Raw genomic sequence first — 26884 nt, forward strand, 5'->3', positions numbered from 1 at the left:
TTAATTCAAATCTACTACTCAGCTCAGACACTTGTGCTCATGAGCGGAGATCTCTTACAAACACCAAGGACAATACGTGAACACAGATTCCCCACCTTTAGCAGCTTAGCTTTCATCGTGGATGTGATGGTTGTGGGGTTGATAAACTGGAAGGAAGGGGCAGCATTGTTTGGGTACTGCGCAGGGAACTTCACCAGCATCTTCACACGATGGTTGCTACAGTGCACGGACACTGTGCAGCTCCTATCTGCCGCGTCCATCTGCAACAGACAAAGCAACAACTACTTTGGAGACAAACCAGAAAGGGTCTTTAGATGTAAATGGATTTAAATCAGCTAACTCAATGCTCTTACTTCCTGAAATCTTCAGAGATGAAGACAGAATCTCCAAAAACAAATTAATTTGGAAGATTTGGACAACTCATTAATTTTAGCTGATTAGTAAGTTCAAAGTATTCTGACTTAAAAAAAAATCTTCATCCTAAAGTTATGAGGTAGGATGAAACATAAAATTTATGTTTATTTTGAGAAAGGAAAGTAATGCAGGAAGAAGTTAAATATCTGACTCAGTTTAAAAAGTACTCCTTGAAGCCTGACGAGGTGGTGGCGCAGTGGATAGAGCACTGACCTGGGATGCTGAGGACCCAGGTTTGAAACCCCAGGCTTGAGCATGGGCTCACCAGTTTGAGTGAAGGGTCTCTGGTTTGAGTGTGGGATCATATATATGATCCCAAGGTCACTGGCTTAAGCCCAAGGTCACTGGCTTGAGCAAAAGGTCAGTAGCTCAGCTGGAGCCCCCCGGGTCAAGGCACATATGAAAAAGGAATCAATGAACAACTAAGGTGCTGCAACTATGAGTTCTCATCTCTCTCCCTTCCTGTTGATCTGTCCCTCTCTCTCTCACTAAAAAATAATAATAAGCCTGACCTGTGGCGGCGCAGTGGATAAAGCGTCAACCTGGAAACGCTGAGGTTGCTGGTTCAAAACCCTGGGCTTGCCTGGTCAAGGCACATATGGGAGTTGATGCTTCCAGCTCCTCCCTCTCTCTCTCTCTCTCCCCTCTCTATAATGAATAAAATCTTTTTAAAAATTCAATAAAAAATAATAAAATAAAAAGTACTCCTTGGAAAACCATAGAAATGGACAGATTAGTGGTTGGCAGGGGATAGGGAGAGAGGAAAATGGGGAATAACTGCTAATGGATAGAGGATTTTGGGCGGGATGATGAAAATGCTCTGGAATTAGTGGTGATAACTTTGTGAATATATTAAGGAGCACTAAATTATATCCTTTAAGAGATTAAATTATGGTATGTGAATTATATCTCAATTCAGAAAGCACTCCTGGGAGAGGAATCAAGATTTCCTTCTTAAACTAGATCACCAGGTATCCACATTGTTTTCAACTGAGTTGACATAGATAACCAATTAATCTGAGGATCCTTTCTTCTTTTCATTTCTTATGATACCAAATAGAGAAGATACCTGGAGCACAGTGAAAAGAGCCACCATGGGAAATGTGGGGACTTGAATTCAAATATCATCTCCTCCACCAAATAGCTGCTGACCTTGGACAAGTCATTTCATCTCTGGGTGTCTCCATCTTCTCATCGGTAAGTGGGGATAAAAACACTTGTTGCAGAGCTGGGGTTTGTTTTTTTTTAATTTTATTTATTCATTTTTTAGAGAGGAGAGAGAGACAGAGAGAGAGAAGTGGGGAGGAGCTGGAAGCATCAACTCTCATATGTGCCTTGACCAGGCAAGCCCAGGGTTTCGAACCGGCGACCTCAGCATTTCCAGGTCGATGCTTTATCCACTGCGCCACCACAGGTCAGGCCTGCAGAGCTGTTTTAAAGCCCGAATGAGGTAATTATGCAAGTGCTTATCTCCATGCCTACTGTCAACTGAAGCTGGGCAAACAAAAAGCTAATCAAGTTATCCAAGTCCTTTAGAGAGAGAGACTACATTCTCTGAAGCAAAGAATTTCATTATCTACCCAAAAGGAAAAAGAGCAAACCTCTCCACGTGTAAAGTGAATTAAGAGGTTTGGTTACCTTCTTACCACAAACGTAAATCACCCAAGACGATACAGACTTTAAGGGAAGGTTGAACAGCAAAGCACAAAAGCTGCTTAGAGAATTGGGAGGCCTAGCTTCCAAACTCAACTCTGCCATTAACTTCATTGGTAACTTTTGCCAAACTGCTAAGCCTTCCCAGATCTAAGTACCTTCACATTCAGTAAAATAATAAGGTATGGGAGCTTCTAAGATTTTAAGACATATAAACATTAGTTTATCTCTTAGTTCATCTTATAAGAAAGTAATATGGCTAGAAAAAAATCTGCATTTGTAAAACATCAATTTCTTTAGAAAATGTAGGGGGAAAAAATAAAAGCAGAGAGACTTATCTGTTAGAACAGCAAAGCTATGTGCTAGCCGAAATCACAGCTGAAGCCATCCCCTCCGCCACCAACTGCCATCCGCAAGCACAAGACACAGCCAGTGAACTGGGGAGTACCTCCACATTGACGTTCCGGATCTGCACATTGATCAGGGAGAACTCCTGCTGCAGAGTCTGAGGCAGTCCCAGCTGATCTGACTTCTTCTCTTCCAGGAGACTGCCTGGGGGGTCCTCCTTTAAGACTAGCAAGAGAGAGGGGTCCAGTTGTTGGCAAACATCTTTGGAATTGAGTCAGAGAGCAGTTCTAAGATATCTTCCACAACTCTGAAATGCGTAGCGGGCACCTCACCCAAAACATCAGTTTGACCAATTACCTTCTTCCTCTCCATGGCTGAAGTTGTGCTGGTGATCCGTATCTTGAGCATGAAGAGTCTTCTCTGGTTCCGGCAGGAGAGAAATGCTCTCGATGAACTCATCAACACCATCTAATATGTCATTTGCACATAGCTGCAACAAAAGGTAGAAGATCTAACTCTAGAGAAGTCAGTGGAAATGGTCATTGTGTTTGGTTAGAGTTCTGACTTCAAAATGGGAATTACAAAGGATAGAGATGTTAGCCAAACACTGATAAAATCAAAATAGGTTTCATCCATCACCAACTCCCTCTGGTCAGATACACAGGAGAATTGGTTCTATTATTCTACCCTGGAATTTTTTCATCCTCTTTATAGTTTATGCAAGCCTCAGACAACATTCTTTTAAATTCGAAACATTGATAGGATTATTCAGCTAACCCCCAAAATATCATAACCTTCAAAGCATTTGCAGGGGTCCCCAAACTTTTTACACAGGGGGCCAGTTCACTGTCCCTCAGACCGTTGGAGGGCCGCCACATACAGTGCTCCTCTCACTGACCACCAATGAAAGAGGTGCCCCTTCTGGAAGTGCGGCTGGGGGGGGGGGGCAGATAAATGGCCTCAGGGGGCGGGGCCGCATGCAGCCCGCAGGCCATAGTTTGGGGACGCCTGATTTAGAGCAAATGGTAAGGTGATGATAATTGACCAAAATGCTCTCAAGAATGACTCCATACTTGGCAGTGCTGCAAATTTCACCCAGCGTCTTCTATCCCTCTGCACAGTGCTGTGAAACAGTAAGACATGGCCCCTGTCTTCAAGAAATGTAACTTACTAAATCAGGTAAGGCAGGGCAGAGCAGTTCATACCAGGTACCAATGTGGTTCATGTAAGAAACTGATGTCAGCCTGACCAGGCAGTGGCACAGTGGATAGAGCATTGGAGTGGGATGCGGAGGACCTGGGTTCGAGACCCTGAGGTCACCAGCTTGAGCCCAAGGTTGCTGGCTCAAGCAAGGGGTCACTCAGTCTGATGTAGCCCCCACCCGCATCCCCCCGCGGTCAAGGCACATATGAGAAAGCAATCAATGAACTAAGATGCCGCTACAAAGAAATGATGCTTCTCATCTCTTTCCCTTCCTGTCTGTCCCTATCTGTCCTCTCTGTCTCTGTCACAAAAATAAAAAATTAAAATTAAATAAAAAAGAAATTGATGTCATTCATGGGGTAAAAACTGGAAAAGGCTTCACAGAACAGGTGTCACTGATGGACACAGAGGGCTCAGAACATTAGCGTGTAAGGGTAAACTTCCTGGCCCAAGTAGAAAAGAAAGCAGTGAAGACCACAGACCATTTGCCAAGTCTGCTACCCATACCCTCTTATACCAGGACAAGAGAAAAAGAGACATCCAGAGATGTTGCAGCCTTTAAGTGCTGAATACTGAAGTTGACTCTTGAAGACCTCAAAGCTTCAGTGTGGTATACACATGCCACTTGACCATCAGCAAGTACATATTAAATATCTATCATGTATCCTCTAACTACCATAAATACCAAATTTTGTACTTTTGAAAGTTTCTAGTGCATCGGCTTACATTCCTCCACAGCAGCAATGTATACATACCCTCTGCATCTGGGAATCTACCCGCCACATTCTCAAGGTCTGATCCCGTGACCATGTAACCAGTTGGTAGTCCTTGGACCCTAGAAATCACCAAATAAAAATCCTGGAAATTTTTCCGGATTCAACATCAATTTTGCCACAGGTTGCAATGGAATGAGAGACATTCATTCATTCATCCATCCATTTGACAAATATATATTTATTAAACATTTATATGCCAGGCACTAGCCACTAGGACTACAGCATAAATACAACAATCTCTGCTTTTATACATCTCACATTGCAATGGTGAAAAAAGACAAACAAATATATAATAAAATATCCGGTAATGATACTGTTATTAAAAAAAAAAAACACAGAGGACATAAAAACATAAGAGGACAGAGACTGATGGGGGAGCTATTTTTAGAGAGGACTCCCTGAGGAAGTCACATTTGAGCAGAAACTTAAATGAAGTGAAATAATAACCAGCACATTAGCAGGTGAAGAGCAGTGCTGGGGTTTAATGTCACATTAAACTTTCACCTCCACAAATGTTCCTCTTTTATATGCTCCAGAGGAGCTGGCGATAAATAAATTTTTGTAAAATGAATTGCTTTAAATGCATCATGACATCTTACTGTTTAAAATAATTTTTGGTAGAGATGCATGCATCCCTTTATAAAATGAATAATAAATCTTTAATGTTCTGAGTTGACAGAATTATGTTTCCACTATTAGGTCTGGTCAAAGGGAAATTATTCTGAAAAGGCTCAGGGTGCTTTACGAAAGAGCTTTATGAGAGGCTGCAACTAAATCTGCATGGTGAGTTGGTGCAGAAACTGAGGCCGAGGGCTTCCTGATTCCCACTGCAATTCTGATCCCACAATCAGTGACAGCTGGCTGATTAAGCTACAATAACAAAAATACCCCATACCTCAGTGGGTTCAAGCAAAGATTTCATGCTCACTCACTCTCTCTACCTCGTCCTCACCCCGACCAGAGCAGCTCCATCTGGAGTTCCAGCAGCCGCTATGGCCAAGGCAATGAGTTACACTTCAACCAGGAGAGACCGCACCGTGTTTCATGTTCAACGCTAGTCATTTGGCCAAACTTATCTTCAAAGGGATGGGAGGTAAAATACCACTATGTGTTTGTGATGAGACTGTGAATATGGGGTGGGCAGTGATGACCTCGCATCTCCCTCATCAACAGAGTGCTGAGGGGCAGCTGCCAGAGGGTTCTGAGGGTAGTGACTCCAGAGTTTTCAGCCCTAGAAACGATCCAACAGCAAGTCTATCAATTTCTCATAGGTCTCTTCCACACAGGAGAGAGAATACACTGAACGCAACAGAAGAGGAGGAAGCTTAGAAGAACCCCAGCCGCACGGCCCTTTATCCATCTATGATTACAGGGAGTGGAGCCCTGATTCTCTTGTCCTGAAAGCCCAGCCCTGTTTCCCCGCCCTCCTCACAGGATCACTCAGCCAGTCCTGGATTGAGCTGCTGCTGAAGAGGGCTCAAATGAAAACCAGGCAGCAGTCTTCTTTCCCACTCACCTTCCTTCTGCTTCCTCCACTGGAACTCCAGCACCACGTCATCGTGCCCCACAAAGGTGTGGACTGGGGTGTTCAAGTCAAAGACATTCCACAAGAGAAGACTATTCTCCCTGCGCAGCTGGGGAACCATCACAGTGACCAACCCATTGCTGAATGGCTACAGCAAGAAAGAGACGAGCAGGTGATTATTCCAGGGAGAATTAATTAGCTAAGTCTTGAGTAACAAAGTTGGAATTCTTTCCCAAAATAAATTGGATGATGGAAGGCCCCAACCCATCTGGGGAAGTTTTCCAAATACTGTAAGTTGACCATCACATCTAGTTTTACGTTTTCTTTGCTTCTGGAAGGGACCACAGCAATGAAAAAAATAATAATAAAGCTAAGCCAAATACCTGTAGAATCTCAAATATATTCTAAAATAAGCAAATGCTCTGACTGCTGCACATGAGAACGCGATGTTTCACATCCCAGCGGTTCTCCCTGAGCTCTCTCTACACGCTACTGAGCACTTGCCCAGACTGAGCGTGCTGGCAAGCTAGGGGAAAGCCCAGAGCGGCAAGCACTATTCCACCTGTGGAAATGCACAGGGCCATACCATCCATGTGAAGCACAGCCTCCACATCGCCCCAAATACTACAGCTAATAGGAGAAAAACTCTTCCAGCCCCGGCCAGGTATCTCAGTTGGTTAGAGCATCGCCCAGATACACCACGGTTGCAGCTTTGATCCCTGTGCAGGGCACATAAAAGAATCAACCAATAGGCCCTGGCCGATTGGATCAGTGGTAGAGCATCGGCCTGGCGTGCAGGAGTCCCGGGTTTGATTCCCGGCCAGGGCACACAGGAGAAGTGCCCATCTGCTTCTCCACCCCTCCCCCTCTCCTTCCTCTCTGTCTCTCTCTTCCCCTCCCTCAGCCAAGGCTCCATTGGAGCAAAGTTTTCCAGGGCACTGGGGATGGCTCTGTGGCCTCTGCCTCAGGCGCTAGAATGGCTCTGATTGCAGCAGAGCGATGCCCCAAGATGGGCAGAGCATCGCCCCCTGGTGGGCATGCTGGGTGGATCCTGGTCGGGCGCATGCAGGAGTCTGTCTGACTGCATTCCCGTTTCCAACTTCAGAAAAATACAAAAAAAAAAAAAAAAAGAATCAACCAATAAATACATAAATAAGTGGAACAAAACAAAATCCTTCCACTTAGTTTGAGGTCTGACAGGTCTTATCTTCAACACCCAATCTGCGAGGCAGCTAAGGGGCCTATTTGACAGACAACTGGACAGTGAGTGTTCTTTAAGGAATAAACCATCATCACCTCCGAGCACATTTATCTCCACCTTCCCTCTTGGCAGTACTCCTGTACTTCTCTGTTTATTTTAAAAAGCAAACATAGTAATCCAGAGAAGTATTTCAATTCATAAGAACAACATCTGTTGTTGTCAACATCTGCTGTTGACAAGTATTCCCAGATGCAAAAACCATTTAATACCCAAATTATCTTCTATGCTCAAAAATGCCCTAGGGTGACAGCTTAATGTATAAGGGTAGCTTTAATCAACCCCGCACTCCCTTTCAAATTGACACTAAGAGAAATGTATTGCCTCTGATCAGCAGCTATCAATGTGGCAACAGAAAAGTTGTTGGAAGGTTGATAATAGGCTGCCCCCTATAATTCGTGGCATTTTGTGGTTTATAAAGCATTTTCATACACAATTTTTCAAAAAGAAGGTATGTTGTGTATGTAGTAAATACCACTGGATTCCACACTTTAAAATGGTGAATTTTATCACAATAGAAAAAGGAAGGCATCGTAAGGACTATTATTCATATTTTTTAAAAGACTTTATTTATTGATTTTACAGAGAGAAGAGGAGTTGATACAGATTATCAAATCAGAGTTGCTTCACTCTAGTTGTTCATTGATTGCTTGTCATATATGCCTTGACCAGGCAGGACCAGGGTTTCAAATTGGCGACCTCAGTGTTCCAGGTCAACGCTCTATCCACTGCGCCACCACAGTCCAGGCAAAAATTATTATTCACATATTACAAAGGAGAAAACCACTGCTCAAAACATTAAATGGCTTGTCCACAGCCACACAAATATTAAATGTCTCACTGCAGCATTATTCATAATGACCAAGGTATGGAAACAACCTACATGTCCATCAACGGAATATTATTCAGCCATGAGAAAGGAGAAGATCCTGCCACTTACCACAGCATGGATGAACCTTGAGGGCATTGTTCTAAGTGAAGTAAGCCAGAGAAAGACAAATACTGTACAATATCATTTGTATGTAGAATCTAAAAAAGGCTGAACTCATAGAAACAGCAAGGAGCATAGCAGTTACCAGGGCTGAGAGGTTGGGGAGAAGCAGAAATGTCAGAGACTGTGGTAAGAAGCCAGAGAACTGTAAAACTCAGTATTGGCAATGTCATTTTATAGAGGAAAAGTCAGGCTTTCTGTCCTGTCCTCTCTTTGGAAAATGGAGGGAAAAGGATATAGAAATCTCTTGACTTACAAGGACAACTGGGTCATTTAGTTTTAGTTCTCTGAAAGGATTAGGTTATCTGAAGAACTTCCTTTCCCTTTCAATAAGAGACAAAATTTATTATTTATTTTATTTTATTTATTTATTTTTAGAGAGGAGAGAGAGACAGAGAGGGAGAGAGAGGAGAGATAGAGAGAGAGAAGGGGGGAGGAGCAGGAAGCATCAACTCCCATATGTGCCTTGACCAGGCAAGCCCAGGGTTTCGAACTGGCGACCTCAGCATTTCCAGGTCGAAGCTTTATCCACTGCGCCACCACAGGTCAGGCAAGAGACAAAATTTATATACCACCCTACACTGATTTTAGCTCTCTTTCCCTTCCTGGAATCCTGAGATTAACATGTACCTCTAGGCAAAGGAGGAGAGATAGACACTATAAGGTTTATGAATGTATTTTGATATGTAAAATAACATCACTATTGTGTTACCTTGAAAGTTTTAACGTTTTTTTAAATCCTCTAGACAAATGTTATAATCTTGTTAATGATTGTGTCATGCTGTCATGCCGCCTCAACCTGTGTGTGGTCAAAGGGTATATAACCAGCCTCTGAGATACATTTGGGGCTGCACGATTTGGATCGGCAATGCCCCGTGTTAGTCATATGCAGTCGGCATATTTAAAAATCTCTTCCTTTAATAAAACTCCTTCAAAATTCATCTGGACTTGGTGTCTCTACGTAAACCCACGGAAGTGAGGTACAGTACTTTATAACATTTGGGGTATGGTACTTCACAACAGAGTATAAACTTCCAGTTATAAGATAATTAAGTTCTGAGGAATCTAATGTATAGTGCATAATTAACGTTAATAATACTGTATTATGCCTGACCTGTGGTGGCGCAGTGGATAAAGTGTCGACCTGGAAATGCTGAGGTCGCCAGTTTGAAACCCTGGGCTTGCCTGGTCAAGGCACATATGGGAGTTGATGCTTCCAGCTCCTTCCCACCTTCTCTCTCTGTCTCTCCTCTCTCTCCCTCTCTATCTCTCTCTCTCCCTTTCTCTCTCCTTTCTAAAATGAATAAAAAATAAATAAATAAAAATTTAAAAACTAAATAAATAATAAAAAAATAATAATAATACTGTATTATAGGGGTAGTCAACCTTTTTATACCTACCGCCCACTTTTGTATCTCTGTTAGTAGTAAAATTTTCTAACCACCCACCAGTTCCACAGTAATGGTGATTTATAAAGTAGGGAAGTAACTTTACTTTATAAAATTTATAAAGCAGAGTTACAGCAAGTTCAAGCATATAATAATAACTAGTTACCAAGTACTTTATGTCGGATTTTCGCTAAGTCTGGCAGAATAAATCTTTATAAAACTTACTATAGTTAAATCTATCTTTTTATTTATACTTTGGTTGCTCCGCTACCGCCCACCATGAAAGTTGGACTGCCCACTAGTGGGCGGTAGGGACCAGGTTGACTACCACTGGGTTAGAGCATCATCCCAAAATACCAAGTTTGCAGGTTCGATCCCCAGTCAAAGCAAATACAGGAAGTGACCCAAATGAACGCACAACTAAATGGAACAACAAATGAATGTTTTGCCCCCCCCCCCACCTTTCCTCTCTCTGTCTCTCTAAAAGCAATCAATTTTTAAAAAATTTAATAAAGCCCTGGCCGGTTGGCTCAGCGGTAGAGCGTCGGCCTAGCGTGCGGAGGACCCAGGTTCGATTCCGGCCAGGGCACACAGGAGAAGCGCCCATTTGCTTCTCCACCCCTCCGCCGCGCTTTCCTCTCTGTCTCTCTCCTCCCCTCCCGCAGCCAAGGCTCCATTGGAGCAAAGATGGCCCGGGCGCTGGGGATGGCTCTGTGGCCTCTGCCTCAGGCGCTAGAGTGGCTCTGGTCGCAACATGGCGACGCCCAGGATGGGCAGAGCATCGCCCCCTGGTGGGCAGAGCGTCGCCCCTGGTGGGCGTGCCGGGTGGATCCCGGTCGGGCGCATGCGGGAGTCTGTCTGACTGTCTCTCCCTGTTTCCAGCTTCAGAAAAATGAAAAAAAAAAAAAAAAAAAAAAAAAAAATTTAATAAAAATATTCCCTGGCCAGGGGCCTCAGTGGATCAAGTGTCGTCCCAGTACACTGAGGTCTTGAGTTGATTCCCAGTTAGGGCACATACGAGAGGCAATCAATGAGTGCACAACTAAATGGAACAATTAAGTGGAACGAGTTAATGCTTCTCTCTCTCTTCCTCCCTCCCTCTCAAATCAATGAAAAAATTAAAACAAAAAAACACAAAATCCCACATGCTGGGAAATCCTTCCATTCCAAGCAAACCAGGATAGTTGGTCCTTCTAAAACATCTCTCGGCTTCCTTTTCTTCTGTTAAATGAGGATAATAAAATGAGTGAGTATATTGAAGTGTTTGGAACTGTGCCTGGTGAGACAGGTAAACACTGGTGAGTGTTAGTGCGGCTGAGCTAGAGCCCTATTTTTTTATTCCTTCATCAACATTATGCCATCTAAAGTTTATTTGTTAACTAAGTAAATTTTAAGTAAGTACAGTGCCTGGAGGACAATAAATGCTCAATAAGTCTTAGCTATGCTTATTCTTCTTCCTATTAACTATTAGCTAATATTATTTGGCCACAGCTGAGTCTAAGTCCCAAGGAACCATCAGAACAAACAAAGGAACCATCAGAGCAAACAATTAGAACAATCCTGGCTACTCAGCTACCCCACAGAATCCTAAATATCAATGCATTCAATCCTACTGTTTTTTCCTTCCGTCCTATGATGAAGTGTGGTAAGGTACCAAAAAGTTGCAAAATTAATATTGATATTTTAGGAAGAAAGGTCAGGCTTTCTGTCCCGTCTTTTCCTTGGGAGAGGGGAGGAAGAAGAATGTAGAAGCTTCCTGACTTACAAGGACAATGGGTCATTTAGTTTTAACTATAGAATAAAGGTTGTCTGAGGAACTTCTTTTCTCTTTCAATGGGAGAGAGAATTTACATACCACCCTACATTGATTTTGGCTCTTCCTTCCTTCCTGGAAGCCTGAGAGTAACATACCTCCAGGCAAAGGAGGGGAGACAGACACTAAAAGATTTGTAAATGTGCCTGACCAGGCGGTGGCACAGTGGATAGAGCGTCAGACTGGGATGCGAAAGACCCAGGTTTGAGACCCTGATGTTGCCAGCTTGAGCATGGGCTCATCTAGTTTGAGCAAAAATTCACCAGCTTGGACCCAAGGTCGCTGGCTCCAGCAAGGGGTTACTTGGTCTGCTAAAGGCCCGCGGTCAAGGCACATATGAGAAAGCAATCAATGAACAACTAAGGTGTCGCAATGCACAAGAAAAAAAACTAATGATTGATGCTTCTCATCTATCCGTTCCTGTCTGTCTGTCCCTGTCTATCCCTCACTCTGACTCTCTCTCTGTTTCTGTAAAAAAATAAAATAAAATAAAAACAATTAATTAAAAAAAAAATTATAAATGTCCTTGATTGTATTACCTTGAAAGTTTCAATGTTTTTGTAGATCCCCTAGACCAGTAGTAGTCAACTTGGTCCCTACCGCCCACTAGTGGGCAGTCCAGCTTTCATGGTGGGCGGTAATGGAGCAACCAAAGTATAAATAAAAAGATAGATTTAACTATAGTAAGTTGTTTTATAAAGATTTATTCTGCCAGACTTAGCGAAAATCCGACATAAAGTACTTGGTAACTAATTATTATTATATGCTTGAACTTGCTGTAACTCTGCTTTATAAATTTTATAAAGTAAAGTTACTTCCCTACTTTATAAATCACCATTACTGTGGAACTGGTGGGTGGTTAGAAAATTTTACACTAACAGAGATACAAAAGTGGGCGGTAGGTATAAAAAGGTTGACTACCCCTGCCCTAGACAAATGTTATAGGCTTGTTAATAATTGTGTCACTATGTCATGCTCCCCTCAACCTGTGTGTAATCAGGAGTATATAACCAGCCTCTGAAATGTATCTGGAGCACATGATTTGGGTCTACAATGCCCTGTGTTAGTCATATGCAGCCGGCATATTTAATAAATCTCCTCCTTTAATAAAACTCCTTCAAAATTCATCTGGACTTAGCCCTGGCCAGTTTGCTCAGTGGTAGAGCGTCGGCCTGGTGTGCAGGAGTCCCGGGTTCGATTCCCAGCGGGGGCACACAGGAGAAGCGCCCATCTGCTTCCCTTCCCCTCCCCCTCTCCTTCCTCTCTGTCTCTCTCTTCCCCTCCAGCAGCCAAGGCTCCACTGGAGCAGAGTTGGCCCGGGCGCTGAGGATGGCTCTATGGCCTCTGCCTCAGGCGCTAGAATGGCTCTGGTTGCAACAGAGCAAGGTCCCAGATGGGCAAAGCATTGCCCCTGCTGGGCATGCCGAGTGGATCTAGTCGGGTGCATGCAGGAGTCTGTCTGACTCTCTCCCTGTTTCCAACTTCACAAAAATACAAAAAAAAAAAAAATCATCTGGACTTGGTGTTTCTATGTAAATCCGCGGAAGTGAGGTACGGTACTTTATAACAGAAGGTGTTAGCTAATGCTATGGTGGTAATCATTTTGCAACACATAAGTGCATCAAATCAACATGTTGTACATCTTGAACTTGCACAATGTTATGTGTCAATTATAGCTCAATAAAGCTAGGGGAAAATATTAAGTGGCATTGCTGGGCTCAAAACCCAGGTCTTCTGAATCTAAAACCAGAATTCTTTCCACCACAATCCAGTGACCACAAACCTATAAGCCTCTCAACCCTTTACAGCCACCTCACGCTCTTCCCCTGCCATCAGTGACCACCTTCACACCACCTAGCTTCCCAAGTCTAGCCACAGTTAGCGATTCTATTACAGATTCTTCCTCAACTTCCCAAGGGCCAATTTTTAAGTACAAAACACCTTTTATACCATCATGATCACCTTTGTCCTACCCCTAAATCAAGACAGAAAGAGAAAACTGCCTCATAAAGTAAGAAATGGCCCTTTGGCCCCTGAATCTGGAACACCAAGACGGAAGTTGCCTCGCACGAGACATGTGTCACACTCACAGTGTATCTGGCCTTCCAGACAGGCACCTGGCAAGGGAGAATGTTGAGGTATTTCCTTGGCTGGCGGTAATCCCAGAACTGGAAGAAAGCAAGCAGGATAATTTGTGAAATAAATACCATAAAAAAACCCTCAACTATTGAAATAAGAACAGCCTTGGGAACCCATTGCATTCATTTGTTCTCTAAGGACACATTTCAATAGTGCATTGCAGTCAGCCACCAGGGTCTACGCTACTATGACAGAGAGATAAAGAGAACCTGCCTTTCACATTTATAAACATTACAGGAGAATTTCTGGACTTTACAAGGACCACCCTTGGGGCAGATCACTGTCAGTCTGCCTATTAAACAGATTCCTAGCTGAAAGGTAAGAGTGATGTGTTTTCACCCTTTATCACTTTTACACCAATAGGGTAATTTAACCAATAACAATAGCTGAAATGTACTTCTTCATGCATTCCTGACAAATATTTAGAGCTTTAAGTTTTTTATCCCATTTAATCTTTACAAACACCACATAATGGGTGTTATTAATATCTTTTGCAAATAAAGTGAAATTACTAAGCCATGTAACCTGCCAAAGTCATGCAGGAAAAAGGTGGCCATGTGACTATCTACGTGTGCACCAAGCCACTCACTATACCAGTGGTTCTCAAAGTGTGCGCCCAAGAAGATTTCCAGGTGCACCTTATGGTATTCCAGAGAATTATGTGCCTGTTAGGGACCAGAAAACCAACAGGGTTTTTGGAGTTTAGATTTTTGGAGGACAAAGGTGTGGGGAATTGGCTGTAAGATACAGTCTGCCCAACCCCCCACCTCACTTCCCTGATTAGGTTGCAAAAGGCTGTTCAGCTGTGGTGCTGGATTGTTTACACTACCCCCCATGTTCCCCATGAAACAAGACTGGAGGCAAGTTTCTTCTATCCTTTGTTTGGTGTAAGTTAAGAAGATATGTATGGTGGGGGTTTTGGATTGATGATTAAATACAAGGAATTATCTCTTGAAGCCTTTTGGATTTTTATAAAAGAAGAATATGTGGCAATATCTAAAAAAAAGCTTTGAACATTTTACTACAATTTTCAACATCCTATTTATGTGAATTAGGATTTTCTACCCTTAACACAATTAAGAGTAAAAAGAGAAATTCTTCAAGGTACTGATGAGGAAATGAGTTTGCCTTTCAAATATATGCCCAAACATTGAAGAAATCGCTAGGATACATCAGGCTCATGTTTCTCATAAACACAAGAATGAAAAAACTGAACACATTCGCATCAGGACCTGCCAAACTTACTAAATCTTACTAAGTATGTATCTATATATATAAAAAGATAACTTGTCATTTTTTAACCCCTCTTTTTTACAAATTATAAAAAGCATAATTCAAAAAATGTAACATAAAAATGTTTTTTAATGTCAGAATAAATTTAATTTTGTCATATTTATTTCATTTTATTACCATAAAAGCATGCTTGGACTTTATAATTTTTTTCTTTAATATTTGACTTAAGCCCGGTTGGCTCAGCGGTAGAGCGTCGGCCTAGCGTGCGGAGGACCCAGGTTCGATTCCCGGCCAGGGCACATAGGAGAAGCGCCCATTTGCTTCTCCACCCCTCCGCCACGCTTTCCTCTCTGTCTCTCTCTTCCCCTTCCGCAGCCAAGGCTCCATTGGAGCAAAGATGGCCCGGGCGCTGGGGATGGCTCTGTGGCCTCTGCCTCAGGTGCTAGAGTGGCTCTGGTCACAACATGGCGACGCCCAGGATGGGCAGATTATCGCCCCCTGGTAGGCAGAGCATCGCCCCATGGTGGGCGTGCCGGGTGGATCCCGGTCAGGCGCATGCGGGAGTCTGTCTGACTGTCTCTCCCCATTTCCAGATTCAGAAAAATGAAAAAAATATATATATATTTGACTTAATTATTATAAAATATTTCTCAGCAATTTGTATACAGTACGCTTACAATTATTTGTAGGATTTTAAATGTGCCAACTTCAAAAAATTTTAGGAACCACTACACTATACACTTACTTGCCCATGCCTACACGGAAGGTGTGGAACTTGAAACTGTAATTACATAAAGGTGAGCCAGATACAAACTTTAGCTTAGAGATGCCTATGCTTTCAGTGGAGAGACAAACACATTCAGAGTTCAAGCACTTGTGATGAAAACTGAAAATGACAGAGCACCAAAGGCAGGAGGACCATGACTAAAACTGAACTATCAGGGTGTTAAGAAATTATTTTCAATAACAGAGAGCTACTCTGAAAAAGTTCGGCATTTTCTTTTATTTATTTATTTTATTTTATTTTATTTTTTTATAGAGACAGAGAGGGAGAGAGAGTCAGAAGGATAGAGACAGACAGACAGGAATGGAGAGAGATGAGAAGCATCAATCATCAGTTTTTCGTTAGTTGTTCATTAATTGCTTTCTCATATGTGCCTTGACCACAGGCCTTCAGCAGACCGAGTAACCCCTTGCTCAAGCCAGCGACCTTGGGTCCAAGCTGGTGAGCTTTGCTCAAACCAGATGAGCCCACGCTCAAGCTGGCGACCTCGGGGTCTCAAACCTGGGTCCTCTGCATCCTAGTCCGACGCTCTACCCTCTGCGCCACCACCTGGCCAGGCAAGTTTGGCATTTTCTTTAAAAGTTCAACGCACACCTATCCAAGACCCAGCATTCCCACTCCTACACTAGTCCTAGAAAACTGAAAATTTCTATTCACAAAAAAACCTACACGTGCATGATTATAGCAGTTGTATTCAAAATCACCAAACACTGGAAACAGCCCAAAAGTCACACAACAGGTTAATAGATATCTGTGTTCATTTACAAAGACTGTCATGACAATTTACAAAATTAGTCCCTTTTTTTTTGAAGTGAGAGGAGGGGTGATAGAGGACAGACTCCCACATGCACCCTGACCAGGATTCATCTGGCAACCCGTCTGGGGCTGATTCAAAATCAACCAAGCTATTTTTTGCACCTGAGGTTGATGCACTGGGGACCAACCAAGCTATCTGGGACCAATGCTCGAACTAATCAAGCCACTGGTGCTGGAAGGGAACAGGGAGAGAGAAGAGAGAGCGAGGGGGAGAGAAGCAGATGGTCTCTTCTTCCGTGTGCCCTGATCAGGAACTGAACCTGGGATGTCCATATGCCAGGCCAACACTCTATTTGCTCCTTTAAAAAAAAATTTATTTTGGGCCCTGGCCAGATGTCTCACTTGGTTAGAGCATCATCCCGAAATGCAGAAGTTGCCAGTTTGATCCCCAGTCAAGGCACATATAGAAACAATCAAAGTTCCTGTCTCTGTCTCTCTCTTTTTTTTTTTTTTTTAATTTTTTATTTATTCATTTTTAGAAATGAGAGAGAGAGGGAGAGAGAGAGACAGAGGAGCTGGAAGCATCAACTCCCATATGTGCCTTGACCAGGCAAGCCCAGGGTTTAGAACCGGAGACCTCAGCATTTCCAGGTTGATGCTTTATCCACTGCGCCACCACAGGTCAGGCATTGTCTCTCTTTCTAAAATCAGTAAAATAAACATTAAAAAAAGAACAAAAATATGCAAAATGCAACTTCAAAAAAATTTATTTTGGCCCTGGTTGGCGGCTCAGTGGATAGAGTGTCAGCCCAGCTTATGGACATCCTAGGTTCGATTCCCAGTCAGGGCACACAGGAGAAGCGCCTATCTGCTTCTTTCCCACCTCTCTTCCTTCTCTCTCTCTTCTCCTGCAGTCAGTGGCTCAGCTGGTTTGAGTGTGGTTCCAGGTGCTGAAGATAATTTGGTTGGTCTGAGTAGAAGCCTCAGGCCATTGATGTAGCTCTATTTGAGCACATCAGCCTCAGGCACTAAAAACAGCTTTGTACTTGAGCATTGGCGACAGATGGGGTTGCCTGATGGATCCTCATTGGAGCACATGAAGGAGTCTATCTCTCTATCCTCCTTCTCTCACCTAAAAAAAAATTATTTTGGGACCTGGCCAGGTGGTACAATGGATACAGTGTCATCCAGGCATGCTGAGGTCACAGGATAGATCTCTGGTCAGGGCATGTATGAGAAATAACCAATGATTGTACAACTAAATGGAACAACTAAGTGAAACAACGAGTTGATGCTTCTCTCTCCCTCTCTCAAATCAATGGAAAATTTAAAAAAAATAAATGATTTTGTTTCTAGGCTTAAATATGCACATCAATTGTTGACAATTATAACATATACCTGATGGGATAAACTGGAGGACCCTGAAGATCTGACAAAGTCCTCACTGTTCATAACATGTTATTAAGGCAACAAATAATGGAGTCTTATGAAACAATCACATTATATGTGAATAAAGGTCTTCACTACATTTCTATTTGATAAAGTTGGTTGCTGTAGTAAATTAATCAGAGCCATGCCATCCTCCCATTCATGGGTGATTTCTGCTTTTCTCTTACCATTGACAAAGGGCCCCTGTTACAAGCTACATACAGATCAGAAAGAAAGTTTTCTGAAGAAATATAAGAAAGGCCACAATCGCCTGACCTGGCGGTGGCGCAGTAGATAAGAACATCAAACTGGGATGTGGAAGACCCAGGTTTGAGGATCCTGAGGTCGCCAGTTTGAGCGTGGGCTCATCTGGTTTGAGCAAAGCTCACCAGCTTGGACCCAAGGTCGCTGGCTTGAGCAAGGGGTTACTCGGTCTGCTAAAGGCCCACGGTCAAGGCACATATGAGAAAGCAATCAATAAACAACTAAGGTGTCGCAACGAAAAACTGATGATTGATGCTTCTCATCTCTCTTTGTTCATGCCTGTCTGTCCCTCTCTCTCTCTGTTAAAAAAAAAAAAAAAGCCTCAATCAAGTAAGAAAGAAACAGCTCCTTGAACAGCCTCATGGGTACAGTATTCTCAATAAGGCTGACCTTGACCTATGAGCAGACATACATCTGTTAGAATGTACCAAGGGACTGTCTGGACTTCCAGGACTCTTAGTCTAGAAGAAGGCAATTTTGTGAAACAGACTGCTTAAAACAAGATCAGGAAGAAAACAATTACCTAAAATGATCTAAACTAATTTCATTGTGGTTAATGTTCTATTTTTAATGGCCGTATAAGAAAAATCCTATTCTTTCTTTTTGATTCAGCTCTAACCCTCAATTCAACAGTTTTACAGTTTAACAATTTACAACTAAAGTGAAATATTCAGTAATATCTTGTTCAACCTGACCCCATCAAATTCAAAAACTAAAAACTATAATAAAAATGATTACTACAAATTATAAGCGAATAAGCTGTCAGGCAAACATGAGAAAATAATTATGTAAGGAGAGAAAATGACATATTCATCCTTGTCTACAAATTACTAAAAACAATGGTTGAATATTATGCAACATGCCTCTAGATCACTTTACTTTCTACAATTATGTTATTTATAAGTAACATTCGATAAAAACTGTTCTCCTTCTTACCAGGATATAGTATAATAAATAAAAGTACCATGCCAAAAATCTCATCTAATTCATAAGCTACACCTACCAGTAAGGAACAAGAATTGTGTTTCATACATGAAACTTGCCTGTTACCTGCTTTACTACCTATGGAATCCCAGCCTCACAAGTAGTAAAGGTGTCAATGATCACTGGCAAACCTGGGGACCTCAAAGAAAGAGGCAGAGGTCAATTGGTTGACTGCTGGTTCCTGAACTTGGAAAATAAGCTGATAAAGGAGAGGTACAGGGGTAAAAATCCAAACCAAAAACAAACAAACAAAAAAACAAAAAAAAACCCACTTCTGGCACATAAAAGTAAACTACAAGCCAAGATTTACAAATCTCAAAACAGAAGTTACCTTTTAGTGTGATTCTAGTTTTTCTAACCATACCAAAAAGACGTACATACCTATGTAAGTAAAACAAAGCATTAAATTAATAATGCTGAATCACAAAATTTCTAAGCAAATTATCCGTGGTCAGATCTCTGTCCTTCCAGCCAGAGACCTGACCACAAGAAGGAACTGTAGGACGAGATGACTGTGCCCTGCATCCTTTCCAATAAAGGGACACAACACATCCCACAGGAGGAGAAGAAAAACAGACAAGAAACACTACACTCTGAGACAAACCAAAAATAATAGTGTCACCAAAACACAAAATCTTTGAGCATTTCCTGTAAGCTAGAGAATCTCCAATAAACCAACTCTATTCCTGACTTCTGTGAAGATGACATCTGAAAATGTCTTAATCTGGCAGATGTCCTAATCATTTGAGAAAATTGTTGTTTTCTACTCCAGATAGACTAATTGTAAACTTAGTAACCTTAACAATTCTATGGGTTTCTCTCCTTTACTTATAGAGCTGTTGTGTTTCTTCCTTGCTGAGCCAATACTTCTGAAATCTGATTTACAGACTTTTCCTTTCTAAATGCTTTTGTTTCTGACTTCCTTTCACAAGGCAAAAGGAACAAAGTCCAGGAACCGTATCAGATGTATATCTGATCTACTACATCCCTCCTGCTGGTTTACATAACCAGGTTTACTTGTTCAGCTCCCCAAGAAGCATATGCAACTCTGAAACACACACACTATGAGAACACACTGTAGCTTTCCTTCAAAAGAGAACGCCTCCTCCCAAACACAGACTGATGCTCCCATACACAGCTCCCGACTTCCCCATCAGGGCACCACTCACCTTGACAGAATTGTCTTGACTGGAGGTAGCAAGAATGTGCTCGCTGTCTGGGTGCCAGTCCAGGCCATGGATTTTGGAGAGGTGGGCTGCTAGATACTCCACTGCTATACTGGGTTTCTGCAAAGAATCAGCACTGAGTGTTGGCAGTTAAGAAAAAACTCATTAAGTGTCTACCAGGAGACAGTCTGCTGGGTGCTGAGTGGGGACACAAAAATATCAATACTACAGATATTGTCTCTATTTTTAAGAAACCACTGTTTTGCTTACGACAAACAACACTTGCCCAACTCTCCTTCACACATGCTCTGTATATGGCCTGGGAGCCTAATTCCTTTCTGCTCAGATATAAAATTGTAGGTGCTTTTCCCCTTTAGTATTACAGTCTGCAATTCTTGCTCCCCTTCTTCACAATCACCCAATAGGACCTGTAATGTTCAAACAGATCCAACCTCAATCCTGAGGCTAAAACTATCAATCATGTGACAAGACCCTGAAAGAGAATGAACACACATCTCAAAAGAAAACAATACACAATTAATAAACATATACAAAATGAACAAACTCAAAAGGAAAACTCAGAAAAATACATTAAAAGATTTTTAAGCTATCAAATTAGAAGACATCGTAAATAATACTCAATGAAGTGAGCCTGTATTTATCACTGCTAATGTACCTACAAAATATCACAGCCTTTTTAGAAAAAAACTTGACAATTGTTATCAAGGGACTTAAAATTTTCCTTTCTTAAGGGGATATTCCAAATTCACAAAACCTTTACATACAAAAGATGTTCAAACAATACAAACAGTAAGTGGGGAATAATTTAAAACTTTTTTTTTTCCCCAAAGTTAGAAGAGGGGAGGCAGTCATACTCCTGCATGTGTCCGACCGGGATCCACCAGTCATGCCCACCAGGGGGCGATGGTCTGCCCATCTGGGGCGTTGCTCCGCTCCAATAGGAGCCATTCTAGTGCCTGAGGTGGAGGCCATGGAGCCATCCGTCCTCAACACCAGGGCCAACTTTGCTCCAATGGAGCCTTGGTTGCAGGAGGGGAAGAGAGAGAGAAGAAGGAGAGGGGAAAGGGTGGAGAAGCAGATGGGCGCTTCTCCTGTGTGCCCTGACCAGAAATCGAAGCCGGGACTTCCACACACCTGGCTCTACCGCTGAGCCAACTGGCCAGGGCCAATTTTAAATTTTAAATAAATTATAGTACAGCTATCTGATACAATATGATGCAGCCATTAAAATTTATACTTAGAGATTATGAGAAAAATGCATCTTGTAATGTCAAATAAAAAAGTATTTGTAACGATGTATATTATTTATTCTTTTTTTTTTTAGAGAGGAGAGGGAGAGACAGAGAGAGAGAGGAGAGACAGAGAGAGAGAAGGGGGGAGGAGCTGGAAGCATCAACTCCCATATGTGCCTTGACCAGGCAAGCCCAGGGTTTCGAACTGGCGACCTCAGCATTTCTAGGTCGACGCTTTATCCACTGCGCCACCACAGGTCAGGCTGTAACGATGTATATTAAATGATAAACCACAGTAAAAAAAAAAAGCAGAAGAAAGTAAAATACAAAATGTTATTTAGCATTTGTTAACTATAAATTTTATTTCCCCTTTAATATTTGCTACAAAAAGCATGTATCACTTCCATAATTAGCATTAGTCTATGAGGTTACAAGTGCAGTCTCCAGAACCAGCCTCAAGTAAAAATCCTGGCAACAAACTGTGCCTCAGTTTACTCATCTGTAGAATAGAGATAAAAATAGTACCTACTTTAAAGACTGGTTATAAAGAGAAATAGATCAATTCACACAAAGTTCTCAGAAAAATGCCTGCACATAATAAATGCTTTGTAAACATTAGTATCAGTCACACATGAGCCTGAATAAAACCCAGTGTTACTGCTGATATTGCATTGTTTCAAGTCTATGAGGCTTGCTGCCTCCAGTGTTGGGTTTTTTTGTTTTTGTTTTTGTATTTTTCTGAAGTTGGAAACAGGGAGGCAGTCAGACAGACTCCCACATGCGCCCAACCAGGATCCACCCAGCATGCCCACCAGGGGGCGATGCTCTGCCCATCTGGGGCGTTGCTCTGTTGTGGCCAGAGCCATTCTAGCGCCTGAGGCAGAGGCCATAGAGCCATCCTCAGCGCCAGGGCCAACTTTGCTCCAGTGGAGCCTTGGCTGTGGGAGGGGGAAAGAGATAGAGAGGAAGGGGGGGGGGTAGAGAAGCAGATGGGCGCTTCTCTTGTGTGCCCTGGCCGGTAATCGAACCTGGGACTCCTGCATGCCAGGCCGATGCTCTACCACTGAGCCAACCAGCCAGGGCCTCCAGTGTTGTTTTGACACTACAAAGTGCCACAGAAGTAAAACCAAAGAGTTTTACAATCTGTCTGAGCAGAAGTCCTAAAGTATTAACAGCAAAAAGTAAAGTTAAAACCCTTTAAACAAAATAGATAAAAGGCTTGCTGAGGGAAGTCAGGGTTATTAGTGGACCAACCAGAAGACCAGGAAGGAACAGTTTGGTAGTGTGTACAAGAGAAGGAACACAGGTACTGTTTTGGAAAACAGGTACTGACAGAGTTCCTGGGGAAATGTCAAATTGTTTATTTTGCCTATGGCTCTGAAAATCATCTATAACAAATAAGTCTGCACTACAATTAACCACACATATTAATTTAAACCACTTACTATACTTAAATGCTGTGCTAGTGACAAGAGTAACAAAATCAATCACCAATTTAAGAAATAAAGTGGCCTGAAGAATGGCTATTACCAGACTGGATTAAAGAGACAGACAAAAACTAGCATAGGGAAGATGCGCCTGTCCAACCTCTGCTTCTAAAATTACCTGCACACCTAACAGGAACCTAAGGCAGAAAGCTTCAGCCAGCCCACCGCTTCCCCAGCAGGTGCTGGCACCCAGTCCAGCAGACCCCAATGTCTGTTTCACTTCCCTCTCCACTTCACAACTGTAAGACCCTATTCCCTGCTAGGAGTGGGAGGGAGCTGGGCAGCCAGAAGCAAAACTGAGACTTTCCAGTCAACACTTCAGTTGGGACAGCCCTGGTTAAGTTTCAGGAAAACTCAAAGTAGATGCTTCCCACACAGGCAGAGGGTTTTCAGCCTCAGGTTTCAAAGAGCAGGAAGCGGGACTCAGAACCCAGATCTTACAGAACCCAACTGCTCTATGCATTATTACCCAGTCGTTTGGCAGTTAGATGAGGGGGAGGCCCTTTCCCTGTGCCATTACTGTCACTGATGACAACATACCAAACGTCCAACATACTTTCCATTACAGCCGCAGTCTAGAACCTCACACCTTTCATGCCTGTCAGTTACACGAGCTGCTGTGGAGAGAATACATGGTCTGGAGGCTCTTTAGAGGCTGATGGGACAGCTAGGCTCCTAAGGGAAGATTCGTGCAACTGAGTACCCCACACCTCAGTGATTTTTACCAGAGGTATTCAGGGTGGTCTATGTCCTCCTAGGGCAACTAACTAGTTTTCACTTTGCAATCTGGGGTAGCTGACCATCCTAGAATAGTGTCTGGTCCCCCAGGCTTGACCTCCTCAATGATACACTCACTATTATTATCCTCTCTACTTTGAAGGTAAGGAAAAGGAAGCTTAGACAAGTTTAGTGGCTCACCCGATATCATACTTAGGAGGCTAAAAATGGGTCTTTAACTTTGGTCTGGCCAAGTTCACTTTCTCAATCCCTGATCATAATGCCTCACATCCCTAGCTTCCTTCAACACCAGTTTGATCAGGAAGCAAATGTCATCTGGTACTGTGACCCTCAAAGGGCAACTGACCATTCTCTCTGCACAGGGCACCCTGGACTCTCAAGAAGCCCTGCTGCTCACAATATCCTCTTCATACCCTCTGGGAGGGATTAAAGGACGGCCAGGGGGAAGAGAAATTACTCACCCGTTTGTCCCATATCCGTACATCCCCGTCGTGACTGGTGGCAAGGCAATTAGCATTTTTTTTATTCCATTTGACCTGAGAGGCACCCGCTGCAAAGAAAAATCAACACCTTCGGAACCAGAGGGCAGCACATTCAGGGGAGCTGGATAATGAGTTCTGGTTGAAATAAGCACAGAACTCTTCAAGTTTCTACAACTGCACCAACTATACCAGAAAGAGAAAATAAAACCAAAGAAAAAAATAAATGAATTAAAGAACATATGGAACAGGATCAGAGTCACCTAATTGAGAAAATAACTTCACTTGGAAAAAAAATATATGTTACCTCTGAGCAGCATCAGCAAGAAAAAGTAATTTCTTTCTTTCTATTTTTTTTTTTAAGCTGAGAGGAGGGGAGACAGTGAGACAGACTCTGGTGCCCCAACTGGGATCCACTTGGCAACCTTGTCTGGGGCCAATGCTTGAGTACCAAGCTATTTTTAGCACCTGAGGCCAATGTGCTCCCATGGAGCTATCTTTAGCATGTGGGGCCATGCTCAAACCAAGCAAGCCACTGACTGTGGGAGGGGAACAGGGTAAGAGAGGGAAGGGGTGAGAAGTTGATGGTTGTTTCTCCTGCATGCCCTGACCAGGAATTGAACCCAGGATGTCCATATGCCAGGCCGACGTTCTATCCACTGAGCCACTGGCCAGGGCCAGAAAACACAGTTTGTAAGAGAACAGAAGTTGAACATGGCTCTGTTGGCTGGTAATTGATTCATCTCACAACCTGGCTCTTCATCATCTCCAATGACCACGTCTGCACTCCCAACTAGAAGAGCCTCAGCTCAATGCCTACTAACTTCTCCATCTTTTTTGTTGTTGTTGAGGGATAGTCTTGAAAACCAAAGCCTGCAGCTGAAGCTCTGATGAAAAATAAGCCTTAGGATTGCCCAATTCTGCCCTCAGAGGGTATGTGCACCCCCTCCGCCTCCCCAGTAGTGGTTAGACATGGCCACTGGCCCTGCATTGAGTCAGGGAAAGGGAACATTCAGGCAATGTGCAGACTCAGGCCTTTCCCACTCTGCAAAACAAAGAACAACAATGACTAAAGAGCTACTACTTAAGGGGCACATTGTAAGATAGCAGAAAAGGCTGAGAGATGGGGAAACTATAACATAATATAGCTCTTACAGCCAACTCTTGAAAATAATCGAGTTAAGTTAAATGAGAACTAAATGATCCTCCCTCTCATCTCTTGTTGTTCTTGCTCAGCTAACACATGTTATTTCTGCTTTGAAATCTCTCCCTTTCGGTGGGTATTTATGGTTGCGGACACCATAGTAGTTCCAGGGCTTTGGAGAGCAACCTGATCCAAGAAGTCTGAACAGCACAATAGAGAAAGCAAGGACTCAGAATCTAACAGGAAATAGAGGGAAGGCCCAGGACTTATCCTTGCTTGGTTTTGGTTGAGGGTATTTATTTGTTTTACTTTTTCCTTTGAGATACAGGGAATCTTAAGTCATTTAAAAACAAGTGGTGGAAACCCCTTAAAATGAAGAAAGGGAGTGTATTACTTAATAGATCCAGTTTTGGGGTTTTTTTCTGTTTTTTGCAAGAAGGCATATCAGCTAGAGAATGAGCAAGAAGAGCCTGCTCCATCTCCTCATGACAGTTACTTGAAAAGTTTCAAGAAAATACTTTTCCCAGTGGGAGATCCTTCAGACCAAAAAGCCTCCCAGAGATTCTGGGAACACTGTAATTCCATCTGCTCTCCTAGGATTATGACACCAGAATCAAACAGAGGTCCCAGACTATAAGAGTTCCCAGACACAGAGAACACTCTGGAGCACACATGAACGTGTTCTCACTGAATCTCTACCCCGAAGGCATGACCAGTGTGTTCCCAGAGAGCTGGAGACCACAGCCGTGGGAGCGGCAGCATCCAGGACTGGGCCACTCGGACAGTGGTGGATGGGGCAGCTAATAAAGGGCTATAAGCTCTCAAGTGCCTCTTTTCTCCCAGAGCAGCTTTGCCGCCACTGAGAAACTCGCTTAGGTACAAAAATGAAAGAAGTCTCCTACTTCTATTTTTTAGAAGGACCTATAACAAAACAAAGCAATTTGAACAATAAGCCTGAAAAAAAAAAAAGGAACTGTTTTTACTGTCTCTGTTTTTAGGGTCCTCTATAACCAATCTAACTTAGAAATCTGTTAAGTAAAAATTATACAGTCAGAGGAAAGTGAGTGAGGCATTTATAGACTATTTATATTTCTGATATTTCTGCTCAGTTAGTCCTCTGCAACCATGTCTGTGACCCTTCTGTGTCTGAGACCACAAGTGCCAAAAAGAGGGGCGGGGGCACCAGATCAACAGAATTGTTAAGCCCTTAGCACAGAGGCACTGGTGCTTGACTCCTAAACCCATGTAACAAACATTTACGGAGCATCCCTCTGGTCATGCTGATCGTGGTCCATAGCACTGAAGCAGAGATGTTGTGCCTAACCTCATTCAGCCTTTAGATCAGGGGTCCCCAAACTTTTTATACAGGGAGCCAGTTCACTGTCACTCAGACCGTTGGAGGGCCGGACTATAAAGAAAACTATGAACAAATCCCTATGCACACTGCACATATCTTATTTTAAAGTAAAAAAAACAGAACGGGAACAAATACAGTATTTTAAATAAAGAACAAGTAAATTTAAATCAACAAACTGACCAGTATTTCAATGGGAACTATGCTCCTCTCACTGACCACCAATGAAAGAGATGCCCCTTCCGGAAGTGCGGTGGGGGCCGGATAAATGGCCTCAGGGGGCCGCATGCGGCCCGCGGGCCGTCG

At 42.8% G+C, this 26884-nt stretch overlaps 1 protein-coding gene across 2 annotated transcripts in view; it reads right to left on the reverse strand.

Annotated features, from left to right (window-relative positions):
- Window positions 1–26884, reverse strand: part of WDR59 (WD repeat domain 59) — a 99578-nt gene that overhangs the window by 40095 nt on the left and 32599 nt on the right. For both annotated transcript variants that reach the window (XM_066243467.1, XM_066243466.1), the window contains exons 7-14: window positions 24063–24151; window positions 20127–20243; window positions 13460–13537; window positions 5911–6067; window positions 4374–4453; window positions 2773–2905; window positions 2516–2640; window positions 96–260 (exon numbers count right to left, since the gene is read on the reverse strand). In XM_066243467.1, coding sequence (XP_066099564.1) covers window positions 96–260; window positions 2516–2640; window positions 2773–2905; window positions 4374–4453; window positions 5911–6067; window positions 13460–13537; window positions 20127–20243; window positions 24063–24151 — 944 coding nt within the window. The remainder of the gene's footprint in view (window positions 1–95; window positions 261–2515; window positions 2641–2772; window positions 2906–4373; window positions 4454–5910; window positions 6068–13459; window positions 13538–20126; window positions 20244–24062; window positions 24152–26884) is intronic.

Source organism: Saccopteryx bilineata, chromosome 9 (genome assembly GCF_036850765.1).
Source record: "Saccopteryx bilineata isolate mSacBil1 chromosome 9, mSacBil1_pri_phased_curated, whole genome shotgun sequence".
Taxonomy (NCBI): Eukaryota; Metazoa; Chordata; class Mammalia; order Chiroptera; family Emballonuridae; genus Saccopteryx; species Saccopteryx bilineata.